General features: G+C 44.8%; 1 protein-coding gene across 2 annotated transcripts; it reads right to left on the reverse strand.

The window, feature by feature from the left end:
* Nucleotides 1–347: 347 nt before the first annotated feature.
* Nucleotides 348–7,550, reverse strand: tlr3 (toll-like receptor 3). Of its 2 annotated transcripts, XM_086120499.1 has the most exons (6): nucleotides 7,272–7,550; nucleotides 6,182–6,598; nucleotides 5,746–5,940; nucleotides 2,754–4,609; nucleotides 1,984–2,252; nucleotides 348–610 (listed from the first exon to the last, which is right to left on the reverse strand). In XM_086120499.1, exons 1-5 carry the CDS (start codon nucleotides 7,296–7,298, stop codon nucleotides 2,015–2,017), a joined length of 2,733 nt encoding a protein of 910 aa, XP_085976625.1. In that variant the 5' UTR covers nucleotides 7,299–7,550; the 3' UTR covers nucleotides 348–610; nucleotides 1,984–2,014. The 2 variants fall into 2 exon arrangements, with proteins under 2 accessions (XP_085976625.1, XP_085976624.1); XM_086120498.1 differs by lacking the exon at nucleotides 348–610 and having other exon boundaries at nucleotides 632–2,252.
* Nucleotides 7,551–13,620: the final 6,070 nt, after the last annotated feature.

Below are 13,620 nucleotides of genomic sequence, written 5' to 3' on the forward strand. Positions count from 1 at the left end.
GACATGGGGTCCGAGATCAAGGGCCTCTTACTATCCAGTCAGCAAAATTGGTCTGGCCCAGCTCTGGGGCACACACGGCAGTACACTCGGCCCACATACCTCAATGAATGACGGTCCTGCAGTGGCCCACGTCTGGCATCCATGATGTGGGCGCATTCGGCCCAGATCTGAGCCGCATTGTAAAACCATATCGGGCCCTACTCCGGCCCGACGCTGGGCCAGAACAGGTTCCTGATATCAGCCTGAATTCAACCTCAACTAAGCCACATCTTTCATGAGCCATATTTGACCCACATTAAAAAAAAAAGTCTCAAAAACGAACATAAAAATATGTTTATTGTCATAATTTGTGAACCTCACACATAACTCCATATAACTTTTCTTTATTGAACAGTGAACACAAAGTCCAAATTGGGATGCAGCTTACTCTTGAACGGTATTTTTCTGTCCATCCAATTGTTGCGCTCTCCATGTCCTCTTTTCTTCTCATGCTCTCCTTCCTGTCACCACCCTGATCACATCTTGATGTCGCATCTTTTGATTGTGACATCAATTTCCTGGTCTGAGGCCCAAGATGTTAGGCTATTAGGTCTCACAGCGGCTGTAAGAACTGTAAGAAAACAAGAATGGACAGTGTGTTAGGAAAACAAATATTTGTACATGTCAGGAACAATGACATGTACAAATGTCTTGTAGAGCGGCCCGGTAGTCCAGTGGTTAGCACGTCGGCTTCACAGTGCAGAGGTACCGGGTTCAATTCCAGCTCCGGCCTCCCTGTGTGGAGTTTGCATGTTCTCCCCGGGCCTGCGTGGGTTTTCTCCGGGTGCTCCGGTTTCCTCCATGCATGGCAGGCTGATTGGACGCTCTAAATTGTCCCTAGGTGTGAGTGTGGGCGTGGATGGTTGATCGTCTCTGTGTGCCCTGCGATTGGCTGGCAACTGATTCAGGGTGTCCCCCGCCTACTGCCCGATGACGGCTGGGATAGGCTCCAGCACCTCCTGCGACCCTAGTGAGGATCAAGCGGTTCGGAAGATGGATGGATGGATGGAAATGTCTTGTACCGGTCCGCAGGGCATTTGGTACCGGGCCGCACAGAAAGAACTTGCCTTAATTCCGTTTTATTTATTTCGGAATACGAAAAATGTTTTATTTTGAAAAATTACCAGATTCTCTGTTACATCCGTCTGTGTCACAATTGACTCACGTCAAACCACGCTTCTCCGTCACGTGACCGATAACGCTAAAAACAAAACGCTGGAGGTCGCAAAATGAGTTAAAAACTGCTGGAGATCGCAAATGACGGCGGCCTTAAAAGTACGTTCGAGACAACTGGATTAAAGTTATGGCTGAATACTCTGAGATCGCCACAATAGCACTGTTGCTATTTCCGAGATCCTACCTGTGTGAGGTGGGGGGTTTCTGCAGCAACGGCGACTTAAACAAAATTACGAAGTAGACTGGACATACACCACACACTGGAGGTGTCATTGTCTCCTATTACCCCGAGATGGGACCGTCTGGTTGCAGAAAATCAAGCTCGGGGCTGTGTGGCGAGTCGTCATTTTCATGCACTTTGAATTTGCGTTGTATCATTTTTTTGAAGGCATTAAACATTACCATAGCGATCAGTGTTGCGGCCAGATTAGACGCTCCTTGTGTTTATTATTATACTGTATTTCAAAAACACCACAGGAGAACCCACGGGGTCACATTTTGGATATGAAAGGACCAGTAGCCAATTGAATAAGCTACTGTTTTTGGTTTATATATTTGTAAATCTGACACGAAAGGAGTCAGTGCCTCACCAACCATGAACCTCACCGCACGCCACTGACCTGTACTGAAGTTCAGATACAGCCATTCTTTCTTATGGCACAAAGATGTAATTTATTCATTTATTGAGCGAACAAATGCGGTCCAAAGAATGGATTGATTCTTCGAGATTGTGACAACTTCGATGTTACTGGATAAAATATGACCTACGGAATGTTAATGGGATTCTGGGACTTGTTGTTCAAAGCAGGGGTGGAAATCGATCGGTCGTCCTGAGGGCGATGAGCAGCTTTTGACGGAAGGCGACCACTCGCTCCTTGTGGACGGGCCAGTGGAGGACGCAGCGTTTCCTCAGCATCCCGCGGCGCAGGAAGAGCGAGCGCGATAGCTTGTAGTCATGGACGTCCTGGAGGAAGACCAGGATCACAGAGTCCCTGCTGGCCTCCATCACTTGGTGCAATGCATGATGGGCCTTGAAGCTGCATGCAGGATACAAAAGCCCAATTAAAAAAAGTAAGTATCTCCATATTGGTAATGCTAATGAGTCCAATCTTTGGAAGATTTACGGTTGGTGTTTTTTTGTTTTTTTAATAAACTTTGCTTTTGGGGAATAATTGTCACAGTTTGTTAAGATGCGGAACTATTCTCATTTTATTTTAGCCTTTACAGATTTTATGTGGGATTATTTGAAAGTGTCATTTCGGGGCGTGGAGGTTTCTGATATTCTTATTTTACCCTGTAAAAACTTTGATAGTCGAAATTTCTTTTTGGCAGTCGAATGTTAACCTGTAAAAATGCTGTGGGTTTGCAATCATCTCATTTTTGGAGGCTTATTTTTTTTAACCTGTGTGATTTTGGGGGGGGGGTTCCAGTCGTCATATCACAGCCTCCTCCTTGATTGGAGATTTATGCTCGTCCTTTGTTAACCTGGGCATCCTTTACAAAAAGTGGTTTTAGAAGAAGAAAACAAAAAGATCTACCGTCTGCACCACGGATCGCTGAGGAGGCTTTCGGTGACCACAAAAAGAATTTTGCGGGAATTCCTCATGTTCTCCACGATGGACTCCATCTGGGACTCCCCTGGCACCGAATCCCGATCCTCCAGGCAGAACTTGCACGCGTTTCCCTCAAGGGGCATCAAGGCTCTTTCCACCCAGCTGCCGTCAACCTCGGCGTGGATGATGTAAGCGTCATATTCGAACTGCCGACCCTTCTCCGCCGTGGTGTCGCTGAAGCCCAAAGCCCGATTGACCAGGATGTTCCAGTGGAATTGGATCCTCCAGCCGTGAAAGCGCACCAGAAGCGCTATCGCCGTCAGCAGCGTCACCAGCGTACTGTTTAGTACGTAGAGCGCCCGGAATGGTGCCATGTCCTTGCAGGAGAGGGGGTCGAAATCTGCGATGGAGCGGTTGAAGTAAGCCAGCGGCGTGTTGCACGTGTACCGCTCCCTCAAGCCAGGAACGCTGGTCGTGTTGGTGGTGTTCAACCAGGTCAGAAACCACAGGATGCTCTCGCACGTGCAGTCGAAGGGATTCCGATCCATCAGGAGATCGCTGAGGTTGGCCAAAGGAACCCGGAACACCTGGGGCCTCACGGCCGTGATCAGGCTCCTCTGCAGATGTAAGACTTTCAGGGAGGTCAGGCTGTCGAAGACCGAGTCCTTCAGGTTGTTGAGCAGATTGTTGCTAAGACTGAGCTCACGCAGGTTGCTCAGCCCGCTCAGCGCCTCGGCGGGGATCTCGTCGAGCCCGTTGTTGTCCATCTGCAGGCTGGTCATGTTCTCCAGGCCTTTCAGGTAGAGCACGGCCCCCCCGAGATTGACGTCCTTCCACAGCCGCGCCAGGTTGTTGTGTTGCAGCTTGAGGACCTTCAGGTTGACCAGATCGGTCAGTAAGTTGGCCCTCACGTTGGCGATGTTGTTGTTGCTCAGGTCCAAGTAGGCGAGGTTGGACAAGGGCTCGAACGGCGAGCGATCCAAGTTCAAGGACATCGCCGTGAGGCTTTTACTCAGCGTCAGCACCCTGAGAAGGGGAACCCCGACAAACGACGCGGGGCTGAGGGTGATGGTTTGGTGGTTGAAGGACATGTGAAGCTCCTGGAGACCATGCAAGCCTTGGAACTCTGCCCCGCCGAGAGTCTGCTTGATGAAATTCAAATCCAGAAAAAGGTGCGTGAGGTTCCGCAAATGGGAGAAGGCGCCGCGTTGAATCTGCAAAATGGCCGTCGCCGTCAAGTTGAGCTTCAGCAACTGCGACCCGCCCAGCGAAGCCAGCGTCCTGTTGGAGATCGTTTTCAGCGACGCGTAGCTGCTCCAGCTCAGGTCCAGATATTTGAGACTTTTCAAGCCCGCGAAGGTGCGCTCGCTAATCTCCCGCGCCGACGTCTTCTGCAAACACAAAGTCTCCAGGGCGCCCAGCAGCTGGAAGGAGAAGTCGTCGATGATGGGCGTGGCGGAGGTATGACTTTTCACCAGAGCTTTCCTCAAGTCCAGCTGCTTTAAACTGTCAAGACCCTCAAACGTCCGCTTGGTCAAGTGCTTGATGTTGTTGTCTGACAAAACAAGGGCATCCAGTTTGCCAAGCCACCGGAACGAGCCCTCTTCGATTTTCCCCAAGCCGTTGCCGGAGAGGTCCAGCGAGGTGACGTTGGTTCGCCGCAGCTCTTTGAAGGTGGCGTTGGTGAGCGTGACCAGCTTCATTCCCTGCAGGGACAATTTCCGGATCGACGTTCCCGACAGCGCAGCGCAGAGTTTGGAGATGGACGTCGTTCCCATGTTGCTCCCGTCCATGATTAAGATATGCAAGTGGGAAATGGGCTGGAAGGAACCGGGCTCCACCTGTGGGGTGGGGGGGGAAAAAATACATTGGCGGTGGCTAAATGGACCACAAAACTTGTCACCGCATGCCCCGCGTGTCCTGACCAAGGGAAGATGACACCCAGGTCTGATCATTGGTCTCAGATTCATTTGAAAAGTCATGACGTGTCAGCTGGTGCTGTTCCACTGTCGTCCCGTGGGTGGCATCATTACGCACCATGCAACAAGTGTCAGTGCAAAGCGACCTGGCACATTGCACCACTTAGCCTCAGTGCAAAACAACTGTAACAAAAAATGAAAAGGAGCCAGAACAGGGCGGGATGTTCAATGCCGCTTTTGTTCAAACACAAGTACGAGTTTGCGCTCTTTGAGTCCTCCCCGTTACGGAAAAGCGATACCTCTAGGACAGTGCTTCTTAACCGAACCCAACCGGTTCACCGAATCCATCATTAGTCCATCGGTTTTCCGATCCGCTTTCTCCTCACAAGGGACGCGGGGGCTGCTGGAGCCCATCCCAGCTGTTTTCGGGCATTAGACGGGGGACACACCCTGAACCGGTTGCCCGCCAATCGCCGAGCGCACAGAGACGAACAACCATCCGCGCACACCGCGGGACAATTTAGAGCGTTCGTTCAATCAGCCTGCCAGTGAAAAATAAAAATAGGATTTTCTTTTTGCAAATTCAAGACTTAAAAAAAACCCGCATTTATTAAAAAGAGAAAAAAGTAAACACAATTAGTATAAGTATAAAGTACCGGTATACGTTTTTTAATTGTACACAAAATGAACCAGGCGGTGATGGCCAAGCGGGCGTGTCATAACTAATTGACATGTCGAGTTGCGTGTGTCTTAACCTCCATGGCAGCGGCTCCGTCGAACCCCTGAGACCGATTCACCGAACCCCTGGGGTTCGATCCAACCCAGGTTAAGAGCCACTGCTTTCGGACTTAAAATGTCTTTAAACACAAAGACCAAAAAATTCTGCGATATCAAACTGCCGCAGTATAGTATCCGCGGCTGGTACCGACAGCCTAAAATGAGTACCCGATACTCTAAAATAAGCCCGGTATCAGCTCGATACAGATGCCTGGTATCAGTACTCACCCATCCCTAAGTAAAAGCATGAAAGAGAAGATACATTCCATAGTTGTACTTACTGTTTTGATCGTGGCGGATTCCAGGTTGAGGACCCGCAAAGATTCCGAGTGGCTAAAGAGAGCAAAGTCGTCCTTGGCCAAGGTTGAGAACGTGTTGAATCCCAGCCTGAGCTCCACCAGGTTGGGCATCTGAGGCCTGGAGCCCAGCTTGGCCGAGTTGAGTTTGTTCTTCGACACGTCCAGGAATTTCAGACTCTGAAAGGCAGAGGTGGAGGAGTCGCAAGACTTGACAATTTAAGTAGCTTATTTTCAGACTTGGGTAAATCTTAAAATGACAACTGAAATTGGATCTAAAAGTCCAACATCTGTTTCAATGAGCAACATTGTATGACTTGACGAATGACTTGCTTCTACCCGTGAGGAAAACGTAAAAACACGTCACAGTGATCCGAAACCCCCCCACCCACCCACCCCCCGATAGCAGATTCTCGTATACCTGCAGCCCCGCGAAGACTTCCCCTTTCAACTTCAGCCTATTGCCCGACAAGCGGAACTCGGTCAGGCTCCCGCAGGGGCTCAGATCCTCCTCCCGGATGACGTGCACCTCGTTGTGGTCCGCGGCGAGAGTCTGCAACCGAGGCAGCGCCCGGCACAACCCGCCATCCAGGCTGGTGAGGCTGTTGAAACTGACATCCAGGTCCAGGAGACCCGCGTAGGGGGCCAGGGAAGCCGGCGGGACCTGGCTCAGTCGGTTGTGGGAAAGATCCAAGCCGGTGATGTTGCCGGGGAGGTCGGACGGCACGGATGCCAGGCTCAGGCGGCTGCAGTCGGCTTTGGTGCCTTGGATGTGGCAGGGGGTCTTCTGGGAGGCCTCGGGCAGGGAAACCAGCATGAAGTGGCACAGAAGGACCACCTGTAGGGATGGTTGGAAAATGGTTTTCCACGGTCTTTTCAGGACACATTCAAAATCAATGATCAGCGTCATGCTGTCTCTGTTGTGGGTTTTATGCTCCTTCCAAATTTGCTAAATTGTGACAAAATACTCATCAAGGGTTATTGTTTTTTTGTGGGCTAAAACAAAAAAAAAATTAAAAATGCAAACACCTAGCAAATTATTTTAATGACCCTATTGTGGGCAACGATATTCAGAATTTCTTTCATGCTAAAAATATACAGTATATATATCCAAAAAAAACAGCCTACTCACGAACAAAAAGTTCAGTTTGAAAGTCACTTGACAATATTTCAATACGTCTATTATCGCCAACCAAGAGCATGTTTTTTTTAACTAAACATTCAGCATAGGCAAAATTATATCAACATCAAAAATGTGCATTTTAATGTATTTTTATACAGACTGCTGCTATGAATTATTTGCGGGGGTATAAAAAAAACACACACGCACAAAATTTGGAGATACACGCATTTTGTTTCCCAATGATGCAATACAAAGTCACATGTCCAATCAATTATTCAATAACCATTTGTTTTTGTTCATCATCAATTTCACACAACCCAAAAGCACCCAAAACTTTGAATTACATTCTACTTGTTCAGTTTTTTTGTCATTTCCTCCGAGTTCTTACCAGTATTTTCCCATCTCCGGAGCTCATGGTTTCCAAACGGAGATGTCCGATTTCCTCAACAGTGCAGAAATCTGAGACTTCAATAAATGAGCCCCGTCAGAGCCAAGCAAGCACGGACATGTGAGTTCTGTTTCTGCTTTCACTTCTACTTTCGGAGCTCCACTTTGTATAGTGTGCACAAAACAAAACTCTCTCTCTCACACACACAAACCAAACCTGCTCTTTTCAATTCCAAAATGGCAGGATGGAAGTTGTCTGCTGGGCAACATTTTGACAGTCATTTCCAAAGACAAAATCCAGGTCAAACAGAAAAGCTATTGGCCAGATTCCCGATTGGGCGGTGCTTCTACATACTTTGGCCTTGACACACATGCCCACTCACGCGTGTGCGCATATATGCACACACACACACACACACACACACGTCAATCATGAAACCTGTTTTGATACACTCAAACTGCATGCACGAATGAATGAATGAATGGGGGAATACCCACACGGCAGGCTGGGTAGAGCAACTTCTCTAATTCTTTTTATATGCAGGCAGCAACACATTTTACAACATATCTATTGATAGAAATCTGAATCAGACAGATTTTTTTTTTGTTTGTTTTCCTGCTCAATACAGAGCATTAACATCAGTTTATTCCTTCCTCCCTCATTTCAAAAACATCTTAGGTTGATTCAAGACTCCAAATTGTGCTTCAGTGTTCCACGTGACCTTAATGAGGACAAGTGGTACGCAAAATGATTGGATGTATCATGGATGGAGAGATTAAATAGTCTATTGGACCGGAAAAGACGAGCTGGCAACCAGTTCAGGGTGTAGGCCACTTACCTGTCTCTCGCCCAGAGACGACTGGGGTAGGCTGGGGGGGTTGTTGAAAAAGACCACTAGAGGGCAGCACAACTTTCTAAATGAATGAATGAATGATTTTTTTTTGGGCCTCTATGGTGGCAATTTCTTCCATTTTACAGTGGTTCGGTTATTTTTACACTTACATGACAGTTGATAATCTTGGAGAGCTTTTTGTGGCAGTTTTACCTTCGATTGTCCAGCCTTACCCCTGTATTATTGTTATTATTATTATTATTAGAAAAATGCCAAATAAATCATAAAATGGCAAAATACAAAATTAATACAGTTTTTAAATTGTATGTACAGTAAATATCCTCTAGTACGGACTCGTGTTTGCGCTGTCCAATTTGTCCTGATAACAGAAATTCCTCATTTGGGAAATGAGCATGGCACATGTCCTTTATGAACCTGCAAGTATGTTGACAAAATGCCCGTGTAACAACACAATCAATAAAATACAAAAATATACTGTCCAAAAACTGTTTATATAACAAAAACTGCAATACAGGTGTATCCAAATGTAACCAGGTGAACCCTATATTTTGTTGTTCTACTTCTTCCTTTCATAACTTTGCTGCTGTGAATTGGGAATTTCTCCATTGCGAGACTAATAAAGGTTTTCTTATCTTATCTTATCTTATCTTACTTAGACGTTTGTAGTGAAGGCTTCCTTGTTTAACAAATGTAGTACTGTCACTTTAAGAGCCACACTAGATCAAAACACGCGGGAACATATGCAGCGTGTGAGAATCAGGCCAGGAAGGGAAGTAAGGGTGTCATGCACGTGAAGGAGGGTCGTCGCTGAACTGTGCCCACTGCTTGTCCCAACTTGATACACCCACGATCGTCGTCGTAACCCTGGCGATATTCAGGTAATTGGTAACTAGTTTACCATGACGCATGTTAGGTGTTAATTTCGGACAGATGATTAATTAGTTGAATGGTATTTGTAGAGCACAATATCGCGGTTTGGAGTTTGAAATTGTGAGAAGTGTGAACAGCTGTACAGCGTAAGTGTTCGCAATGTTACAAGATGTAAATATGTTGTGTTTTTTTTTGACTGTGAAATTAAATGAACTGTGTTATCCGTTCTTTAGAGGGGAGATCATTTGTGTTTTTCCACGTGCTTTGTACACACCCAACACACCGGAAGGTATCGAGTAAGTGTGTCTGCATCTCAAAACATTGCCATAAAAGCCAAGGGAGTTTTTTTTCTTTTTTTTTTTTTCTTCTTTGAAACTGAAAAAGAAAAAATACCGTCGCAATGTTGCAGTTACGATTCTGTCAGAGCTGACATGTATGATATACTGTACCTGTAAACTTTATTACCTGTTCGGGTAATGTTTCGTTCGAGTTACACTGCCAGGGAAAATGACTCGGACGTAGTAAAGAAAAAAGTGAGTGGAAAGATGTTGGCAGAGGAATATGGTCCACTAGTGGCTTTTTTTATGTGGTTATTGATTGAACTGCTGCTAAGTGCGGAATGTCTGACTCTCTTCTCACTGGAAAGTGACAGGAGATCAATAAGGTCAATATTGGATGCGCTGTACTGTTGACTCTTTGCAGGGCAGTCCAAGCCACTGAAACACCATAGGATGGACAGGACATACAGTATATTCAAGTGTTTATTCATGTACAGTCGATCGGGAAGTCGAAATTGGAGGACGGTATTGACCGACATATGAGATTTTGAAAACGTATTTGGGAGAATTCATCACATGCAAAGTAAAATAAAAATAATGTTTAGCTGGGTCAAACTGTGGTCATCACTAGGCCTTGACAGGCAATAGTTTACATCATTATTATATGATGTGGAAGTGTAGACTGACCTGTAGTGTTTTAACACTGTTAACTCTCATTATAGTGTAAAAATAAGTGAAAGAATCTATGCCACATTTTCCAATTTTTGAATTTATAAGATCTGTGATGTCCTTTTAATGGGTTTATAAGATCATTTGGTTGGATATGACCATAAGATATTCTGATTTCGAAATGTTTTTTTTTTCAATTAAAAAGTGACACAAAAAACACACACGGCCACTTTAAAAACAACAACAACAAAAATCATATCATTCAGAATATTCACATTTTTAAGGTCTGTTTGCCTGCATTGAATTTTCCGATGAAATATTTTTTTCAGGGCCAGTCAAAAACAAAAGTCAAAAGACCTTTAACTCCCTTCAGTGTTGAGGTCCTCCTGACTGAACACACAGATCTCCTTGTGGGTCCTCATCCAAGCCATATTTCCTAAAAAGGAACAAGCGAGATTCAGGGTCAAATTCTTCATCCTTAAAAATCCTGCAAAGACACAAGAATGATGTAAGACGGTAAGGCTCCGAAACGCAGTCTGTTAACTCATTCACCCCAAATGTCGACATGCGTTAGGATTCTACCGCCGCTTGCCTTAATCACCTTCTGTTGCCCCCGTGACCCCTCCCCTTCTTAATTAATTGGATTAACGGGCCCATTTCTTAATTATGAAAGCCAAAAATCTACCAAGAGGATTTGCAGCTTTACTCCAGAACAAGCAGGGAAGGAATTCCAAAGATTTGTTTTGAGACATACTTTCCTCTCAGTGGCGACTTAGCAACGAAATGCGAGTGATTTTTAGTAACTCCGCACTTTCTGCGAGATTTCGCTCAGTTGACGTTGATGCGGTGGTTCTCACGCTTTTTAGACTAAAAGCCACCTGAAAATTTTTTTTTCAAAAATAGGCTCACCCGGTACCCCACACAAATTATGCAATTTTAAATACAAAAAAAAATACATTCCAAATTAAAAAATAGATTCGCTAAAAATTTGAAAATAAAAATGGTGTGACGTCACCACAAATGGGCCCTAGGGGGGAAAATATGTGATGAGAAGCATAAAACAGGAAAGCAAGACTTTTGTTTGTGTAAAATCAGGAAAAAATATTTACAATTCCATTACACTTTACACATTACACCATTTACTAATATTGTTGGGGTCTTAGCATATTTGGACAAGTCGAAACACCACAAATTCAACGAAAAAGATGATTCCAGTTGCCTGGACTCACCCTTTACAGACCTACCTGCCTGACTGGAATTTGACACAACCGTTAAGAACAAAACTCAATTTGAGCAAGCGCATTGGTATTTTATATTGATACCATAACAGTCATTTAAAATGATTTTTAAGCTATTATATGTACATGTAAATGCTTTCATCTGAAAACTCACCAAATTCTATCATTTTCGCAATATTTTAATTTTTTTAGGTGATTGTCATTATTTCATCTTATGAGGTTTGACAGCATTTTTTTTTTTAGACTGTGCCATCAGAGATCCTTTTGACACCATTGTCATCAGTACGTGAAATGTTTCCAAAAAAATTCAAACTCAATCTCATCCGTAGTCATTATTGAGACAAATGCATCCTCCCCATCGAAAGCGTAAACAACACCCGCTGTGCCGTATCAGTCAGCGAGGCGGCCAACGCAAGCAGATGCCAGTCTTGGCCTTGAAGTGTAATCATCGTACTAGCGCAACGGAGCACTGTCTATCGCCAGTTGTGCTTTGATAGACGTTAAGAGCTGCGTTGCATAACGCGCGCCAAATTCCTTGCTTCATGCCCTCATAAGGACAAGCGAGAGAGGTGCGTGACAATGTTGGCTGCACAAAGGAAAGGAAGTGCCAAAGAAGCATCGGGAAGGACAAAAGTGAATGTGGATGCAAGATGACAAAGAACTATTTCTAACCCCCCCGGGGTGAAATCGTCATTTATAACTGCCCGGCCACTTGTTGCTAGGCAGAATTTGGAGGGCACAATTACAACTTCCCATTTGCTTGTCACGAGGTGGATTTGATATGATTCCATGACAAATATCGATCGACTAGTCACTCGGGGGAAATCTTGGGCTCCAGTGTAACTGACAAAGTACTCGTCACAAGGGAGAATTCGTATTGCTCGATTATAACTGCCTATTCGCCTGTCGCTTGATGGGTTCCATCACAACCAATTACAGCTGCCGATAGGCAGAATCTGCAGGTCTCCAGTTATAATTGAGGCCGACGAATCAGTGCGGGAGTTAAAATCGAGACCGACATATTCTGCTGAGCAGCAAGTGATAACCGAGCTCTGTGAATTCTGCCATCCTAAGTCGTTAAAATTTTTATGAATTTTGCTGAGCAGCAAGTGTCTCAGCAGTTAGAACTGATCCCTACGAATTCTGCCAACCGAGTTACAAGTGGCTGGGCAATTAAAATCGAGCCCTACGATTTCTGCCTAGCAACAATTTATAATCCAGTGCGATGAATTCACTCTAGCGACAAGCTGCAATTCCATTCGACAAATTCTGACAAGCAACAAGGAGCTGGGCAATTCTAATGGAGTCCTACGACTTCTGCCTAGCGACAAAATTCAATTTAAATTTTAATTTCATTTGAACAATTGATAAACAGTAAGCAGCAAATGACAAAGACAAAGCCGCACATGTACAATTGAGCCCTATGAAATCTGCTCAGCAAAACATCGCCGGGAGGTTACAGTGAGTCCTACAAATTCTTCCTAGCAACAAGTTAGAATGAAACCCAAGAACTCTGCCTAGCAACAAGAGATCGGGTCATTATAATTGAACCATATGAATCTAAAACGGGCCTCACCAACTAGGGAGCCCCCAAAATAGCTCACCGGTGTTGAGACATTGTAATTTTCTAGGAATTTTGTAGAGGTTGTGGAGAACGGCAGAGATTTTTCAGAATTATCTATTGCCGAATATTTCCGAATTATTGTGAGGAAAATAATTAACGTCAAATGTGTATTCTCATTAATGATTGTCATTAATTATAATTGATAACATAAAATTTAATAATAGGTTATTTCAGAAGTGTGTATTAAAACTGTTTGCCCTTCACATTAAATCAGGACCCAAGAAGTAGCTCGTAGTTTCAAAAAGGTTGGTGACCTGTGAATAAAACCAAAAAACACTGCTGCATATTATACTAAATAAAAGATGAAGACATGTTACAGGCGCTGCAGGTTTGGAGGGTTTTGACCAACTCTTCGGACAATGAAGCTCGCCTGCAAAGCGCTGATATGATGTCATTGTCAGACCATGACTTCATGTACTCAAAACCTATTCAGCACCATCATGCAGCCTTCTAACACTGACCAGACTGCTCAACTCCACCATATCGGCTCTTCCAAATGTGGGGCCTTTTTCGAGTGGAAAGATTTGAGGGCGCTCTGATAGCAACAACAAAAAAAAAAATCTCTGTGCCATGCTGCTGGTTTCACTTAATGGTTGGCATATGTGCATGTGAAAAGAGCCATGTCATTGATGTTTAAGGAATCGTATTACTTATATTATACGGAGCAGCCAGAACATTGACCTCAGTTCAATACATTTAAACTTACTCTCCCATCTTCGCCAAATTGCCCTGCAATCGTCTCCTTCTTCATCAACCGTGGATAATCCCATGTCGGTGGAAATGTATTGCCATCATCTCCCCCGAGGCCCAGTCGCAA

The sequence above is a fragment of the Hippocampus guttulatus genome, chromosome 9 (genome assembly GCF_054856545.1).
Source record: "Hippocampus guttulatus isolate MCC_2025c chromosome 9, RoL_Hgut_1.0, whole genome shotgun sequence".
In the NCBI taxonomy this organism is placed as follows: Eukaryota; Metazoa; Chordata; class Actinopteri; order Syngnathiformes; family Syngnathidae; genus Hippocampus; species Hippocampus guttulatus.

Coding starts and splice junctions, on each gene's coding strand:
- tlr3 (XM_086120499.1), bottom strand. CDS start 7,298: ATGAGCTCCGGAGATGGGAAAATACTG. Junction 4,610..5,745: donor AATCCGCCACGATCAAAACA/GTAAGTACAACT, acceptor CCCACCCCACAG/GTGGAGCCCGGTTCCTTCCA. Junction 2,253..2,753: donor AGCGATCCGTGGTGCAGACG/GTAGATCTTTTT, acceptor TCCTGCATGCAG/CTTCAAGGCCCATCATGCAT.